The 17,624-nt window shown below is 37.6% G+C and overlaps 1 protein-coding gene across 10 annotated transcripts in view; it reads left to right on the top strand.

The window, feature by feature from the left end:
- Window positions 1–17,624, top strand: part of PTPN13 (protein tyrosine phosphatase non-receptor type 13) — a 131,569-nt gene that overhangs the window by 24,531 nt on the left and 89,414 nt on the right. For all 10 annotated transcript variants that reach the window (XR_012628834.1, XM_074867531.1, XM_074867535.1 and 7 more), the window contains 2 exons: window positions 3,224–3,343; window positions 12,749–12,918. Coding sequence is in view for 9 of the 10 variants with exons in the window: in XM_074867531.1 (XP_074723632.1) it covers window positions 3,229–3,343; window positions 12,749–12,918 (285 nt within the window). In the remaining variant the exon portion in view is untranslated. The remainder of the gene's footprint in view (window positions 1–3,223; window positions 3,344–12,748; window positions 12,919–17,624) is intronic.

Here is a 17,624-nt window from a genome sequence, read left to right as displayed (position 1 = left end):
TGCTCAACTGAAATCACCTAAAAGTTTACCCTTAACAGAGATAACTCATCATTACTCTGTCTTCTCTTTCCTGCATTTTAAGAGGTTGCTGTTCTTGCTCTGTTGTCCCCTGTTGCTATCACCCAGCTTCCCTTCTCTGAGTTCTTAGCCACAGGAGTTTAAATACACATTTTTAAATGACAATTCACTTTAATTGGAAGGTGAACATTATATACCTATACAGCCATGGATGTAACTGCAATTAGAGGGCTGAGATGTGGAGATGGGCAGTCTGTATAGTTTTGATATGATATTCTACAAAAGCTTTATATAGTTTTTTCTCTTACATAAATTACTTGATACTGTCAATATGTTGCAATTTATCAAAATGTTCAGGCATTACACAAAACCTAAAGCTTTGTGTGTATTGAGCACTTAGTACTTCAGCTTCTGTATTCACAAAGGACCAGATGCTATTGAAGGCTCCCAGAATCTAAGGAGACAGCAAATTCAGAAGAACTGTGCATTGCAAACTTTATCATTTCTACAAATTTCTCCTTTCTCCTGTCACAAACAAACTGGTGGGGAAGAAGCGTGTTTTGAGCCAGGCACTTTCACTGTCAGCTTCATCGTGTTGAATAAATGGTACCTGGCTGCTAGCAGGTGGACTGTACAGATGGAGAATTCTGGCCATGAATTTGCCTGCAAACACTTCACCCCAACTTGCTTCAGCCAGTTTCTTGGTTCTCTATCACCAAGCGAAGTGTCTTTAAATCTTCATAACCAATGTGTTAGCCTGCTCTTTGCTGTGACAGACAAGCACTGCAGCTTCTAAACAGTTTTGAGGTAGAAAAGTTACAGGAAAATTACCCGAACAAAGTTACCAAATAGTTACTGAAACAGATACTCTTCAATGAGAGTCCCACTCAAATCCCAACTTGTGCCATTTTGCATGTGGCTGTGTTTGTAGTGATTGATGTTTTGTTGTATTCTGCTTAGGCTTTCAAAACCAGTTTGAAATGGTTTGGTGTGTTGTGATGTTTGTTTTTATTTGTTAGGCTACTGCTATCTGCAATATATAGTCAGATCTTGTTGCTTACACTGCTACAGCTGAGGCCTGTGTGGCCTTCTGACTGTGATCAAGAAATTGTTTTCTCTAAGATTCTTTTACTGTTGATGTAACGTGTTTGGGAGTTTGAGCAGACATGCTTATGGTCTCTGTAGTGATGTTAAATAGAAAATCGGCTTAGATCTGCTACAGAACAGTCCACACTAATCACAGTGGGAAGGAATTGGGATTTTGCAGGATGGGGAAAAGGGGAGTGGCAGAGAAGGATTTTTGGGTGGATTTTTGTTGGTGATGTTACGCTTAGTGTACTTCCTCTAGAATATTTAGCACAAAAAGTTTTCATTTGTGGATCATATGTTTTTAGTCCCTAGGAGAAGACGAGAACTTTTAATCTGAATAATCCAGTTTTGATTCTAGATGTACATACTGAAGTTTGAGACAGTACCATAAAATCAGAAAATGGTATGGATGATAAACCAGACACGTTGTGCTGGATGTATTTGAATCTCATACTCAATAGAAACATGTTCAGCTTTGGCTGTCCACCCATTTATTGCAAGTCTGTATTGATCCCTAGCTTTCCATTTTGAATGGGGTATTAATTTTTCTCTTTGGGGACTCAGATTTCATCTTTCTTTTAAACGTGGTCTTGATCTGTTTTCCTTTCCATTATGTTTTGATGATGACTTTTGAACATTAATTGTTGAAAATATATCTGACTTAGTAAATATGCAGAATAATTCAATACTAAAAACTGGAAAGCTGTGAAGTAAGGATAAATAAGCTGTTTATGATGAAATGCAGCCAAAGCCCATGTTTACGGCTAGAAACTGCAGGGTATTCAGGCTTTTATATTGCCATATGAGCCCGGTTATCTGGAAGTAAAAAACATGGAAGGCATGCAACTGCCTAGACAGCTGGGAAACTAAATATAGCTAGTTCTCCTTGCAAATTGTTAGATTAATATCCATGAGTGTACATCTGAGCCAGAATTGTATGCTGATGGGGAGGCTCCGGCTAGTTGATTGGAAGGGAGAAGGAAGAACCTTCAGTAGTACCGTTGGGTCATCTGAAGCTGTTGATATCAGTTACTGACCTTGGGACAATATGCATTGCCTGTGGAACTGTCTTTTCCATTTCCAGCAGCAACTTTGAGCCTTTGAGACCTAACAAACTCAGCACTGATGATTCATGATATATCTTAGGCTCTTACTGCAGCTCGCTGCCTCAAGATTTTATTCTTTGGGCTCTGGAGAGAAGCAGAGAGAAGCGACTGTAGCTGCATCTCAATCAGAAATAGAAACTGGTGTGAGTGCTCAATCTGAGAATATTTAGTGTCCTTAGAAAGCTGATGTAGTTAAGCAAACACATGATTTATTTGCTTCTGAGCTTACCAAAATAATGAATCTTTGACTTTGCCAGAATATTTAGGGATTCATTCTTCAGTTTTCAAAATGGCTTTGGTTTTGGACAACTGAATACCATATTGTGGTATGGTGAAAATGGTTTAACTCTTTGAAAAAATTATTAAGGCCTGATCTCTTTTAGCTGGGAAGAAAGTCTTTATTTGTTTTCTATGTAGAGCACCGCTAATGGTTTTACTTCTGTTTTCTTAAATGTATGAAGAAGCTGAACAAAGGAGATGACTATCAGTTCCACAGCTAGCTTGCTTGCTTGCATGTTTGCAGGCAGTGCTTCGTATTATTTGGTCATGAGGTAATATAAACAGCCCTGTGAAAACATATTGGAAGAAGAGGTTCCTTTCCTAACAGCAGCTTGACTGACTTAAACCTGTCAAAATAATGTTAATAGCTGATTTGCATTAATAAACCTGTAACTACTAATCATTCTGTAAATTTTTTTTTTTTAAACAAAGCAAACTCTTGCCCATAGCATATGGACTAATGCCATCTTGTTGACTTTACTGATTTAGTAGCCTACAATGTTAATATGGGTTATTGGTGTCTTAACCCAAGTTTTTCTTCACAATAGCAGGTGCTCAAAGTTCTTTATCGTCATGGTGAATGTTTTGTAGTATTTCTATGTGATGGGTTCTATTAATGTTAGACAATTTTTCTGACTGAAAGTTGAACGTGAGTTATTACTGCTCAAGTACTACATGCAAGGAGAAAACAATTCTTATGTATTCTTAAATCAGTCTGTCTCATTTCCCAGGTAACATGCATGTGTCACTGGCAGAGGCTCTGGAGGTTCGGGGGGGACCATTGCAAGAAGAGGAAATATGGGCTATTTTGAATCAAAGTGCAGAGAGCCTTCAAGAACTATTCAGGAAAGGTAAGCATTTTTCAAGACTGATATATACAGAACTGGAAACCTCTTGCTTATGTTTACATGTCATATAGGTAAACTCTCTTGTTCTTCCTAGGCTCTAAACCCAAATAATAACTTGCTTCTAGGTTATCTTTGGATAAAGTGCCTAGCTGCACCCCAGCCCAAAGGATGGTTTCAACTATCACTTCATGTTCTGTCAGGACCCGCAGCACATTGTTTCGTGTGGTGACAACTTCACTTTGGTAGGAAGCTACCACAGAGTCTTTGCATTACTTTAGACTCATTGAAATGAGATAGAAACATAGAAAAAATGATAAATAAGTCTGAGACTGTTGTGGCAATTTGGTCCTGAAAGGGACATAGGAACGAGTACAGTACAGTGTGGTCATGACCAGTCTGCTCTCAAGAGATTTAGCCTCAAGTGAGGCAAAGGTGAGCCACTGAAAACTTGACCAGAGGGTTAGGTATCATTCCCCAGAATGCAATTAGCAAGACATATATAGCTACTGAGAGGAATGTGGTGGCTTGTTGTACTTTAAAGGAGTAGAAGTATCTCTTCTCCCCCACTTCCCCCCAACTTAGTAGGCTCTAAGTTGAGCATCTGCAATACGGCTAATAATTACATGTTTTAGCACTAGGTCTAAGTATGAAACCTTTCCTCTTCCTTATGTTTTCCTTTATTTTCTTCAAAATCTGCAAATCCTGAAGACCCCCCCCCCCCTTTTTTTTTTTTGCTTTTTATAGCAATAAAAGCTTAACTGAAATATTGAGCTTTGGTAACGTCTAACCTGGCCTTAGATAGAATATGTGTTTCCCTGATGCATCTTAGTGTTTCAGCAAGTTTATAGGGGTCATCTCCTTATATCTAAGCATGCATATGTAACTTTATTCAGTTCTATTTAGGAAAAATAAAAATCTGACACTTTGAAAATAGCCATTGTTTTGCCATATTACTATGCAAGGGGTACGTCTTCATTAATGAGGAGAAAATCTATTGGGTTTTTTTCATCTGTTTGACTTACAATTTTATCAAGATTCAACATTTAAATTGTTTTGGAAAGTAGTTGGTTTTTTTTAAAGGTTTGGTTTAGACAATCTGTCAAGTCAGACACTAGGTCTGTCTAGTACATTGCACAACCTCTGAAAGTGGTCTCTGTTGGATGCTTCATAGAGACTCCAAAGAAGGCAGATGTGGACAGAAACTGCCATATGGTGTTTGATTTCTGATCGAGATTTACTTAGCATTATAAATATGAAATATTATCAACTTCTCCAAAATATTCTTTGGTAGGCAAATTATGGGTAGTTTTGATGTCCCATACAAATTTCCTTTTCCCCCTTTACTGGTGAGCTCACAGCCCATTCATTGTAAGAAGCATTCCCTGTTAGGAATGCTGAATTTATTATTGCAATTTGACTGGCTGTCCTGTCCCTCTGCTGCTTGTATTGCAAGAAAGGGAAAGCTGGCATCTTCTTTCCTCTCTGTTCTTTGTTGTCTCTTGAAGAGAATCACAGGAATGATTTTTTTAAGAGGGCAGGTTGTTGAGACCAAGTGAGACCTTGGCTAAAGAGAGATCTTGAATGATTAGAGATGTACTCTTGTACACTTTACAGGAATCAACACATTGAGCTTCATCTTGAAATCCACCTGAAAGATCACAGTAGCATGAGTATATAGTAGTGAAACCACTTAAGACATTATCCTAGGTCTAAATTATTTTCAAGAGAGAAGTCTGCACTGAAAATAAGAGCTTTACCCTTTCTTGGCCTGAGAGTAGTGCAGAAAGGAATTACTGTAATTACTATGAAGGCTGCATGCAAGCATTCAGAATGAGAACACAGTCAACCCTCCTTCAGGGGGACAAGTAGGGGAATACAAGAGCACAAAATAGAAATCTGCCCCAGGACTTCTGGTATGTGCTTTTAAGGTAGAGGAATATTTGCCAGCCAAGTCTGGCTAAAGTGGCAGAAGCTTCTGGTCTTACTTCCTATCAGAGAATACCAAAACACAAATTCAGATAAAATCAGTGCCAGAAGAATCTGTCTCTTCTTGGAGATGAAGCTGTTTTACTGAGGAGTTTTTCTGCTAGTTCAGCAAACTATTCTCAGTTGCCTGCTACTAATTAACCTGGGATATAGCCCTGTGGTAAAATGCACTTCAAGAGACACCCAAATGAAAGACCTTTACTATGTAGCTAAGGTTGACAAAGGCAATCTAATTCCTCCCAGCAAGATTAGGATAATCAGGCAGTCTTTAATGAAGATTTGACTTCACTAAGGAAACAATCTAGAAACCTTTTATGGTCATCTTGAATATCAGTTTCTGTGCTGGCTTGTAAAGATGTGTTGCAGAGATGCGGGAACAGAGAATGCAGAGGCTCCCGTAGGCTTCTCTGACTCAATATTGTTCTTTATTTGTGGAGGACTTGTAGCAAATGGGGGATCCTAGAGAAATCCTGGTTTCCTTGATCAAATTTCAGACCTAGCATACAGCATGGAAGAGCTATTCTATGGCAGAGGGTGAGTTTCCAAAATTTTTCAGAACTGACCAATTGCTCCTGGGCAAGGGGCAATGCGACAAGCTTTTTGCTTCTGCAAGTTCACAGCATGTTCAGCTCTGACCAGTCGCAGAGCTCTCTTCTTCCTCCTTATAAAGCTCTGGAGTCCCTGAACATGTTGTTCTGTAACAAAATCTGAGCTTTGATGAGTGTTTTCCATGTTTGTTTAAAAAAAATAAAATAAGGCATATTGTTCAACAGAATATGGTCCAACTGTTTTGAAATGAGGGGGATAAAAAGGCCATGGAAATCATCAACTCTTAAATTGCTATCTGTTGGTAACCTCCCTGCACCAGCCCAGCAATCACACACACTTAAAGGAATTACCAGCCCAAGTAACCATTTATTTACTTATCTAATCCTGGTAGAGTTTTGGTAGTCTGTTTGAAGTTGGGAATACTTGCTATTACTTTATCAACTGAGAACCATATTCTTCAGTTAATTTGTTACTTAAAATAGTTTTAGGAAATTAGGGAAAAATGCCCAAAACAAGATTTGATGACTTCTTGATTTATAAAAATTCTGCATGTCTTTTAGTGAGTCTATCTTCTTATCCACCAAAACACTCAATAAAAGAATCACAGGATGAAAGTCAATGTCTTAATGGTTAATCACATATCATACCATGTCTGATTCAATGACTGATACAGAAATGTGCATGTATTTGTGCCTGTTTGTATTTACAATTCTAACAGGTGTTGAACTCTTTAAAAATACTTTACAAACTGATTTCGGTCATTATAAGCAATGAAAGATTAGTTTGAAATGCCCAGTTGCTAATCACTATTTAGAAAATCAACTCTGGTAGCCGTCTTGTCAGCATATTATAAGCTGTTAAATGGAGGAGAAAGACAATCTAGTACTCAGTTGCAGATCTGACATCAGTCGTACTAGTGACGTTGAGATTAATCTGGAGATTTGAAAAGGCCGATACCAGACCTGCCCTTCTCTTACATCTGTTTAATTATCTGCAATAACTATTTTGTTGTTGAGAGGGTGTATCAACTGTTTCAGGCATGCTGTATCTTGTACTCAGTACTCCATGAGGTCAAAGAAACCGGTCTTTGAAGTGAAGTATCTCAAATGTGAGCATATAAGGAGCATGCGGTGCTCTCAGCTACTAAGAATTATAAATCAGGTGTCCCTCTAATTTGGTAGGTTTAACTGGGAGAGATTTATCAAAACTTGAAAGTGGGAAAGACTTTGTATGTCACTTAGGCCACTCCTATGCTAAAGCATGTATTGTGGATTCTGAAAATAGTTGAACCTTGTGTTTTAAGACATGTTTAAAAGGAGGGGGAAGAGTAGGGGAAAAAATGAGTCTGATAATAGAAAGGCAGCTTGATCAAAGAAAGAGACTTTACAAATTGACTGTCTTGCAAATTTGTATATGGGAAATGATTTACATAAAAAAAAGTGTTATCACCTGGAAATGGATATGAAAAGGGATAATTGTGTTTTTTGGGGACCTGTAAATCTTGTTGACAGTCATACTATTGCATCTGCTTAGCTTGGGTAAGTATAATGAAAAGAAGGAAGGCAAAGTGTGAAATGTATTGATAGGAACTAGTGGTGGGTCCCAAGTAGTCATAGACCTAGTTGGGATGGAGGGGAAAATTGATTTGTTTGTTTGTTGATTGACAAGAGGGAAAATGCAGTGCAGAGGGAGGAGGGGAAATCCTCATTTTCCAGCCACTCCTTTCTGGCAGACATTAAACAATTGTTTTTTCTCTTTACCAATAACTGTTGAGAATTTTTTTTTTTTTTTTTTTCGCATTCTGGTAACATTTGATCTTTTGGTTGCTGAGAAGGAGAGAGACCAGGGTTTTTTGGGTTTTGATGATCCTTTTTTTTTTTTTTTTAATTCCTCTGCACCAAATGAGACTTGGTTACTACTTGTGCTCTTTCTAGAACTCTGCTGAACGTGGTCAAGTTAACAATAAAGTGTAGTGTGGTGTTATGCTGCCTACTAGCATCTCAGGAACATCTCAGAAGCTAGTTGTTCACCCTGTTTCTTGCTCTAGTATTCTCAGGAAAGAGGAAATTTCAGTTAGCTTCTCAGTGTTTGTCCCTGTGCCGCTGGTTTCCAAGCGGCTGGGTATCACACCAGAGCTCTCTGCTCAGTCCCATCCCTTTGTGCCCGAGGGAGAGGGAGCAGAAGATGCAGGGATGTGCTGCGCCACCTCAGAGGAGTACAGGACTTGCGACGTAAGTGGTCCCTTGGGCTGGCATAATCCTGGTCTAGAGACATACTGGCTGGCTGTTTGCCTCCAGCCTGGCCTAAGCATAAAAATCTTCAGGTTCCTCTGCGCTAGGAGAAATCTCACTTGTCTCGATGCGGGCTCTAGAGCGAAGCAAAGAGAAAGGCGAGATGAGCATTGAAAACCTTGTGTATGTTTTTTGGGTCGTTCTGTGCTTTTTTTTTTTTAAGGTATTTCTTTTGTGTCCTGAAACAACTGAAATGTACATTGCTTCTGACAGTTTTTGCTAATGACTGCAGCCTATAAGAGAGAAGTAGGAGAAACCAAAATTGAAAGAGCTTGAACTGTTGATGTAGTTGGGGAATTCAAAATTACCTGCCATCAATATTGTAAAATGGATCCATTTTAAATTTCTGCCTGAAGTTACTGTCTTGTAACGTGGTGGAGTTTTTACATCTTTGGCTGCTTGTATCCTGTTACATCAGGTGAAGGACTGTTTTAAAAGTCTTTCATTTGTTTGGCAGATGCTATGTAGCTGAAGATTACTTCAGTTTTTATTGCATTTAAAACCAGTTCACTCTCTCACTTTAAGTAAGACCACACTATTTATCTGTGCCTTGGCCCTGCTTGATAAACTGTGCTCTCACAAGTGTTTTGTTACCAAGTTGCATACTTCTGGAGTTAACTCAGAAGGCTGGCAGCTCTAGAGCAGTTGAAAGCCTACTGGATAGCAAATTGACCAGGAGCCATATCCTGAATTCCACTGCTTTTAGAAAGAGGGGTTTGAATCTTTTTTTTGTCATTTCCCCCTGTATTTTGGGGAGTATGTGTCTCTTACTGCTCTTGTAAATTCTTCTGAAAGCCTAAACAGAAGGTGACATGTATTATGACTGGAAACTAGCTTCTGTTGTTTTCCTATGGTCCCTGGCTATTTGATGCATTGCATCTTTGTTACTTTTGTTTTCCCCATGGTACAAACACATGAAAGGGTAAGAGTAGAGTTACTTAAAAATATTTTTCTTAGGTTAAATCTGCATAGTAGGAGCTTTGAGACGGTTATTTTGGTTTGCAATGCATGCCTTAAGGAAGGAAATGGAGAATGAGTTATTTTATTCTTATCCTTTGTAACAGTAGATTAGATTCCCAAAGTTGTGATGGAGACAGTATGATTGGCTATATTAGTTAAAAGCTACTAAAAGAGGAAGGTAAGAAAATGTCAACAAAATGAGCTTGGCAAAATCAGCCCTTTTTCTAAACTTACAGTTAATCATATTCATTGTACTTGGCTTCAGATCATAAAGATAGTTGTGTCAATGTAAGTATTTTACGTGGATCAATCAAGTTAGCCTGAACATCTGTATGCTCCAGAGTTTGTTTAAATTAATATTGCGAAGACTTCAGGTTAATTGTGTTTGATTTTTTTAAAAATTGTTCTTAAAACTAAATCGTGTTTCTGTCCCATTAACTCTTGTTTCTGTAGTATGTTTCAGAATATGAAGAGTTCATGTGTATTTAAAGTCTTTGTCATACAAAATGTTAAGTATAAAGCCTCTACATTACTTAAGGTTCATGAGTTGGGGCTTTTAAGCAGAAATCTTATATTTGAAAATGTTTATTTTTTTATATCAGTGGCGTACACACACAGAACTAATAAAAAAATCCAGTAGTTATCTGCAGGATTATTTTTGAAAGTTGATGACCAACTAAGCTCTTCTTCCTCTGCATTTTTAGAAAACATAATGTAATATTTTCTTATGCACGTATAATAGGAAGGGTCTGTCTGTCTTTACATTTCTTTTGTTTAGCATCTGAACTTACTGACACAGTGAAAAGCAGTTGTTCTGTTTTGTTTCGGAGGAAGTGGAGTTAGAGGTATAGTGCAGAATGTCATCTCTTGGGGCTGGGAGGAACAGATAATGTTATTCACATTCTTAATTAAAATTTTATTTAATTCAGTTTGTTGAAGTAAATTTCCACTATTTTCGCCATGCGTGGTGTTTAAAGTTCTTGTTGGTGTTTTCTTCGGCTCATCTTATTTTTAAATTTACATATTTTATGGCTTTTCCACAATATGAGATATTTCTAAACTCCGATTTTGAAGTTGGCCATGCTAAGAGAAGGTGTCTGTAGAGGTAATGTTGTTTGCTTCATGCCAAATGTCTTGCTACACACTGTGATGAAACCATGATCTTGGGCATGATTGATTATTTTTACTACTGTATCAGGCAGATACTTTGTCATGGCCATTAAAGAGAGCAATTCCAGGCTTAAATCTTGTAGCTAGGGGTCAACTGGGTTGCTGTGGGGAAGAGGGAAAATGTGTACTGCAGTGTAAGGATTGGTAATTAACGTCTACACGAAATTTCGAATTTCTTCCCTTGACCAAATTTATACAATATTGTTCAAGAAGCTCAGCACATACAATTCTTTGGTTGTTGCTTGGATAGGTTCAAGTAACATATATTGCTTTGTCCCTTGCAATTTTACTTACTGAAATAGGATAGGAAACCCCTGTGAGATCTTGTCTTCTGTATATGAGAGATACCCTCATGTACGGTTTTGCAGTTGGTATCTTTAGGGTGTTTGGGGGCATTTTTTTTGTGTGTGACAGAGATCTGTGGTTTCCATGGGGAGCTCAGCAGCTCTGTGTGAGAGCTTAAATTGGTTTAGCCTACATGATCAGAGATACCATCCATCAATTACTTATTTCTTTTGGATCCAGTTGAGAAAGCTGGAGCAATGAAAGACACTCCCCTGAGGCAAGAAGACTGAGCCTCTCTTGTATGTCATTAAAAGCAGAGCAGGGGGAAACCAGTTCTACACTGTGAATCCTAAACTTGTCATACTGGCTTTCAGCAAGACACACTAGCATTTTAAAATCTTTTAGAAAAACTATAACAAACTCCTTTTGGTTCTTGGGTGATTAAACAATTTGAAATAACTCCTTGGAAGTAGACTCTGTAGGATCTTTCCATTTCTAGAATGTTTGTTGCCCTCAATGGTCTCTTTTCCTTTTTAAAACAAAATTCTGCATAGTGATTTCAGGTATGTTCAGAAAAACGTGTATGTTAGTCTTAGACAGAAAAATGAATTATTGGATTGTCTGCTGAATGATGCCTCTTGCACGCATTGGTAGGAGGGAAAACTTCCTGAGCTCCAGGATTTGAAAGTTTTGAAGGTTTTTCTGGATAATTGTTCCACCAAGTTATAAATATAGTTTTGCTTTGATGTCACAGAACGTAGAAAGCCTAAAAGTAATTTCTTAGGTGCTTTCGGAAGAAGGGGGAGTTGAAGAAATTGAAGGACTTACTTGGTAGATCCTTTTACATCTGATACCTGCAAGTAGTAATTGAATACATTTCCTAGAAGATTAGAAATATTCTAGATTACAAGATAATTGAACAGGCTAGGAACCAGCACTGTAGGAACATCCCGAGCTGATAGGAGAGTGGAAAATGTTCATGGTGGAGCTGAAGAAGGAAATTATTATTCTGCTGTTGCTGCTTACTATGTAGAGGGAAAAGAAAGACTTATCCTTCAAATGCTTCAAAGAATTTCCTCAGATCTTTGATATATCATGTAGCAGAAAACAGAGCAACTGCCTCTTTGCCTATGGAAAAATAAGTTAACTTTTATTTTTACTTAGATAAAAGCTTGTGACTCCTTCAGTGAAACTGAGCTGATTTACTATTTGAGGTGTAGAAAAAAAAATTTTGACTCAAGGAAATGGTCTCTTTTTCCTGTCTTAGTTAACTTTTACTTTCAAGGTAGATTTTGGGGTTTAACACCTTCCCATGTGTGTGCGGCCTGTTTCTTGCTGCGGCCTGTCCCCCACACCACCACCACACCACCACCCCCCCCCCGGCATTTTTTTTTTCTTCAGTAGGTCTGTGACCAGAAGTTTGACAGCAGTATTATCAGACATCAAAAACCTAGCTGGCAAATTGCATAGTCATGTTATAGAAGGTTTTCTTTGTCGCTCCTGGTTCTCTTATTTCAGTGCTTGTTTTGCTATTTTCAAGTATTGTTCACAGGGTTTGAATGGGTGTTCTTACTAAGGTTTCAGGTTTATTTTCCCACTTCCACTGCTGCCTAGAATTATTATTTTCTTTTTTACTTTTGAAATATTTTTTTTTCTTTAGACTAAAAGACGTCTGTGCCCCAAAACTTTTCCCTTTTGTCTGGATCTGTCAGCTGCTCTAATGAGGTGTATTTCCTCTCTCTACTAACTTTGTCCTCTCTCTTCAGATCATTGTCACTGCAGCAGTGCTATATTAGTATAGCAGTTAACTCCATTCTTATTGTAGGAATTAATCTTAATGACATGTACACTACAAAAATGTGGTCATTTTATATGTCAATTGTAACATAAATGAAATAACCAGTATTTTAGCAGGCTCTTCTTGACCTTGCTGGTATGAATAATAGCAAAGAATAGTCAAAAAAGATGCATGTTACTTCTTAGTGTGATTAAAATTGAAGTGGTTGTGGCTATGAAGCACTGAAAGTGGAAGAGGAAGCATGAATCTATTCCATTAATAATATGTAGGATGATATTAAACATGTCTTTGAGCAAATAAAATAACATCAAGCAAGGGCATCAAACAACGTTGCTTTAACTTGACTGTTTTTTTTCCTTTCAAATACAGCTGATCCTACTGCTCTGGGATTCATCATTTCTCCGTGGTCTCTCCTGTTGCTTCCATCTGGCAGTGTATCATTTACTGATGAAAATGTCTCCCAACAAGACCTGCGAGCATTCACAGCACCAGAGGTTCTGCAGAACCACTCTCTATCATCTCTGTCAGACGTTGAAAAGGTAAGGTACCTCTTCCTTGGCAGACAGCTGTTGTCTTTTGCTGTTGATCCCTTCACAAAATAGCTTTAAACTGTCCTTTTTGTCTCCCTTTGGTTCTTGATTGCCATGTGTAGTTGTTGATTTATTTTGTGAGAGGGGGAGAGATCCTCCTACTTTGTTTTTGTCTGTAGAAGTGGAATAGTGATTCTGATTGTAGGCACTTAGGAAGAAGTGTCTCTGTGCAGGTCCCTGTCATGTGTGTGCTGCTGACAGCCATACTTGGACAATGGCTGCACAGAATAACTGACCATCGAACTGGTAGTAAGCAACATTTTGCCTTCTTTTTCTAAAAGATTTCAGTGACATCAACCATTTTAATTTCTTTACATTTTGTTGGCAAAATGCATCTGAGAGGTGAGCAAAGGCATTACTCAAGCAGTCCAGGGCTTCAAAAAATGGGATATTCCTACACTCATCTCAGAAGAAAAAGTTTGTTTTAATTAACATAAGTATTCCTCAGTTGTGTGCAAAATTGTTCCTTTCCACCTTCCTTTTTTAACTCTTCCCTAAGGGTAGATGTTCTGTCATGTGAGGTTTGTTATACGTGATCTCCTCCAGGTCATTGATATGCACAGTCAAAATGACTAGCTTCTCAAATGTTTTCTTAACCATAATTTGTTGCAAATGGTAACACTTTTCCCAGTAAACCATTCCCTTGGCCTAGTCAAAGATATTTAGAGGTGGGAGTAAGAAGGAAACTGAGCTCTATTTCCATCTCTTTGGTTTCTCTGGATTGGTGATCCTTAGAGAAGGAAGCCAGTGTTGTAATCAGGGAACAATTATGACATTTGGCAGTCTTCCTTCAGGAAGAACAGCAACATGCTCTTATTCCAGAGGAAACCAGTATTGACATTAATTGCTGTTGTGTGCACAAGGACTATTAAAACATGTTTTCTGTGGTGAGTATTTTGTTTGCAGCTTTTTTTTTTTCCTTCTAAACCTTGGATATAGTCAGTTTTATTTAGGACTATATCACCAAATACCTACCAAAAATCACTTTTTCCTCAGTTGCTTGCAAACTCTTTAGACATCCTTCTTGCCCTGCAGTATAGTCAAAATTAATGGTGTAATAAAATATGTATATAATTTTATCTATGACAAAACTATAAGCAATTAGCAACCTAGGTTGAAAGTTTTAATAGAGAAGTAAAAATAACACTGACATCAGTGCAAACTTGGGATCAGTTATGTAGGATGCAGCTGCCAAGCTGTGTAGTCATACTGTTGGAATTGTTTATCTCCTTTCAAGCGAGACAACACTGCTGAAGACAGTAACGTTACCTCTAGTGCCAACTCTGAAATTAATATACAAAACAGGCCTTTAAAAATGCTAGAGAAAAGTTTTGAAATGACATGTTTGTGATTTTCGTCAGAGCTGTTTGCAACCTTTGTCAGAGCTGTTTGCACTCTTTGTTCTGTACCAGTGTTCATTCAGTGTGTTACTTTTTTCGTTTTGAAATACAGAACTGTTACTATTGCAAGCCGTGCTATGATGTTTCTTAATCTTTAGGAGGGAAATACTCAGAGGGACCACTGTGGCCTGTAAACTCCAGCACAGAGCATATCAGTCAGTGATGACCAAATACTGGCATTCTGCATACGTGTAGCGCTAATTAATCCTCTCTGATTATGACTGTGTGAATTTATTTCGTGATATCAGTATAACTTTGCTTGTTGGAAGGCAATGACAAAATTGAGACTCTAGGCCACAGCAACTGTGTTGCTGTTTTCATTGGGAAACAGTTGGATGTGGACATACACAAGCTCTGGCTTTATGTAAACAAATTACTCATATAGTCATGTATAAACTAAATAAAACCCTTTCGCTTGTGGTATTCAGCTTTAGCATTAGGTTGAAGCTTCAGGCTTTGGGTTTGAGATGAATTAACCTGTTTTGTGTTTGAACTCCACTTGATTTCTGCATGTGTTTTGCACACGCTGGGGAGCAAAAATTAACTGTGCTGATAGCCTGGGATGGTACAAAAACATTTGAAGAAAACACTGCTACCATTCTTGTTCTCAGTTTAAAGCCTTGTGGATAAATCATGCAGCTGTTCTCCTGGTGTGATATTCATGTCTGGGTGCAGTGAAGGACAGTCATAATGTGAAGATGGGATCTGTGAGTTCCTCATCCTGTATTTGCTCATGTGAGACCCTCCAGTTGAATTCTTAGAAATGTACCATTGTGTACAAAGAATTGAAGTCTTGTCATGATGGCAATGGTATATACCAATATATGTTAAAATAATCTTTGATAATGCATCAGGGAAAAGAAAAGACCAGAGTATCTCTAATACTGTTTTATAATCCCCTGGTTGGGAACTATACAGTATAGTACATTTGTGTGAAATGCTTCAAACATGTCAGTCCTCTTGTGTTTATTTGCTTACTTATATGGAAAGAGAAAACTACCTGAAACATAGCTTTGTACAAAAATTTTTGTCCTCTTATGGCTTTATTAGTTGAAGTTAGTAGGGCTGATAAATAGCTTGTATGTGCATCCTTCTTTTTTTGACTGTTTCCCTTTGCATTTCTATTAAACTGTGTCTTGAATGGTACACTGGTTATTTGTCTTGATATGTTGACTTCATGTTTCTTAGATCTTGCTTTGCACATGCTGACTGGTAACAACGTATTTAAACTTTTTGTTTGTTTGTTTTTCTCTCACAACTTGCTGTACTTCACTGAATTTATTTACTGGAAATCTTCTTCAGTGTTTTCCTTTTTGGTTGTTCTTCCGAAATCAGACCATGTCTGAAAGCTGCTGAAGGCAGAAAGACATCTTGTTTCTTAAGGCCTTGTAACACAGTGACAGGGTTGCATTCGTGTTTTGAGTTATGAGTTTACTTGATAACACAAAGTAGCAATGTAGTCAAAGATAAATATTAGAAAAACTGGTAGTCAGTCAGTGAATACCCTTTTGATTCTAAGACACCCAGTCAATGTGAATACAAAATAAGTCTGAGGTAACTGCAAGCTTATTGGAAATAGAGTAAGCAACTGTTCAAAATTATAATGAAAGATTAATTTGGGCAATGAATTTGATGTTGATTTATATATTGTGGAAAATATTAGAAGTACAATACAAAAACGAACTAGAATTTTTGAGTAAATGCTTTCATTTTTGAGAGGCATGTCATGTGCCTCTAAATCAAAGGTTATTTCATCTGGAGAGAGAGAGAAGGGTATTTTAAATATGAATGCTTATTGGGTAGTACTGTACAAAAACATGAGTTACTGATCATTTGAAATTAGCCAAATTCTTGGGTTTTTACAACACAGTTTTTCAATAGATGGGTTTTGTGTCATTTTCATGCTGGAATTCTCTTATGTAAGGAACTTGATGTAATGCCGCACAAACCCCAAGAAGTGATGATCTTGTAAACAGACTCTTGTGGGATTTCTCTCTTTTTTTTTTCTTTTTTTTTTTTCTTCCCCTTCCTGACTATGTGACACAACCTAAGGCTGTCAAACTATAGCAAGCAGTTTGACAGTTCCTCTTACGAGTTTCTAATGCTGGTCAAGCATCAGTATGACTATTTATCTGATTTTTGATGTTAAGGAATATGAAGTAGGAGAGAGTTGCATGATATGTGTGCAGGCATTACATTAAAATCCAAAGATCAGTTTAACTGATATGTAGTGGATACATTTTTGTTTTCTATGTAGTAGTGGCTTGCAAGTAACTTTGAAAGGCCTTACTTGGAAAATCTCCTTACGTCAATACAAGATTGAAATACTGTTGATGGAGTAACTCATCACAAACTGGTTCGCTTTGCTTTTATTTTGAAAGCTCTTTTCAGATAGGTTAGTAGGGTAGTGTGTTTTAGTTTAGAGGTCTCACTGCATGGTTGTACAATAATATCTTTTTTGGGGATGATGCACTTCTCAGTTTTGGAAATATCTTCCATTATGTTGAAGCTTAAAAGCATAGAATGCTAGAATATCCTGAGTTGGAAGGCACTTGCAAGAATCGTTGAGTCCGACTCCAGACTCCACAGAGGGCAACCCAAAAATTACATCACAGAATCATCAAGGTTGGAAAAGACCTTGTAGATCATCCAGTCCAAATATCATATATCTTAAGAGCATTGTCCAAATGCTTCTTGAACACTGACAGACTTAGGACCTTGACCCACTTCTGTGATTAGAATTAACAATTTTTATAGTAGACTTTTTAAGTGCTGTTCTTACATTTTTGGGGGATGGGAGGAGTTGGGGAGCTTTTTTTGTTTGAATTTGGGGGGGTTTTTTGTGTGGTTGGGTTTTTTTGTTTATTTTTTTTCTGAAAAGGTTTTCTTTGCATGCATTATTACCCTGAAAGTATATTTACCTTTTTCTGCATAGCTGTGGTATATCTAGATACATAAGGAAGACTGTCTAGTATTTCACTTAAAAGGGTAATAAACCAGATGTGGAACAATTTGCTTAGTATTTGAAAGATAATGTTTCTGGTTGAATGGGGCAGTAGTATTAACAGAACCCTCGATGCTTGTCTGTGACTTCTGTCCTATTCTCTTCTTCCTGGTAGAGAGTTTTTTCCTCATATTTGTCTGTTAGGTAGAGTGAGAAAGGTGAGTTCTTGGGTCTGGTCTTGCAGTCTGCTTGTGATATAGTTGGCTTCTTTTGCAGCTTTCTCTGTTGAATTCCAATTTTATATGAATAAA

This window comes from Strix uralensis, chromosome 4 (assembly GCF_047716275.1).
Source record: "Strix uralensis isolate ZFMK-TIS-50842 chromosome 4, bStrUra1, whole genome shotgun sequence".
Lineage (NCBI taxonomy): Eukaryota > Metazoa > Chordata > Aves > Strigiformes > Strigidae > Strix > Strix uralensis.
Note: the sequence above shows the minus strand (reverse complement) of the source record. Positions and strands in the feature narration are given on the sequence as shown.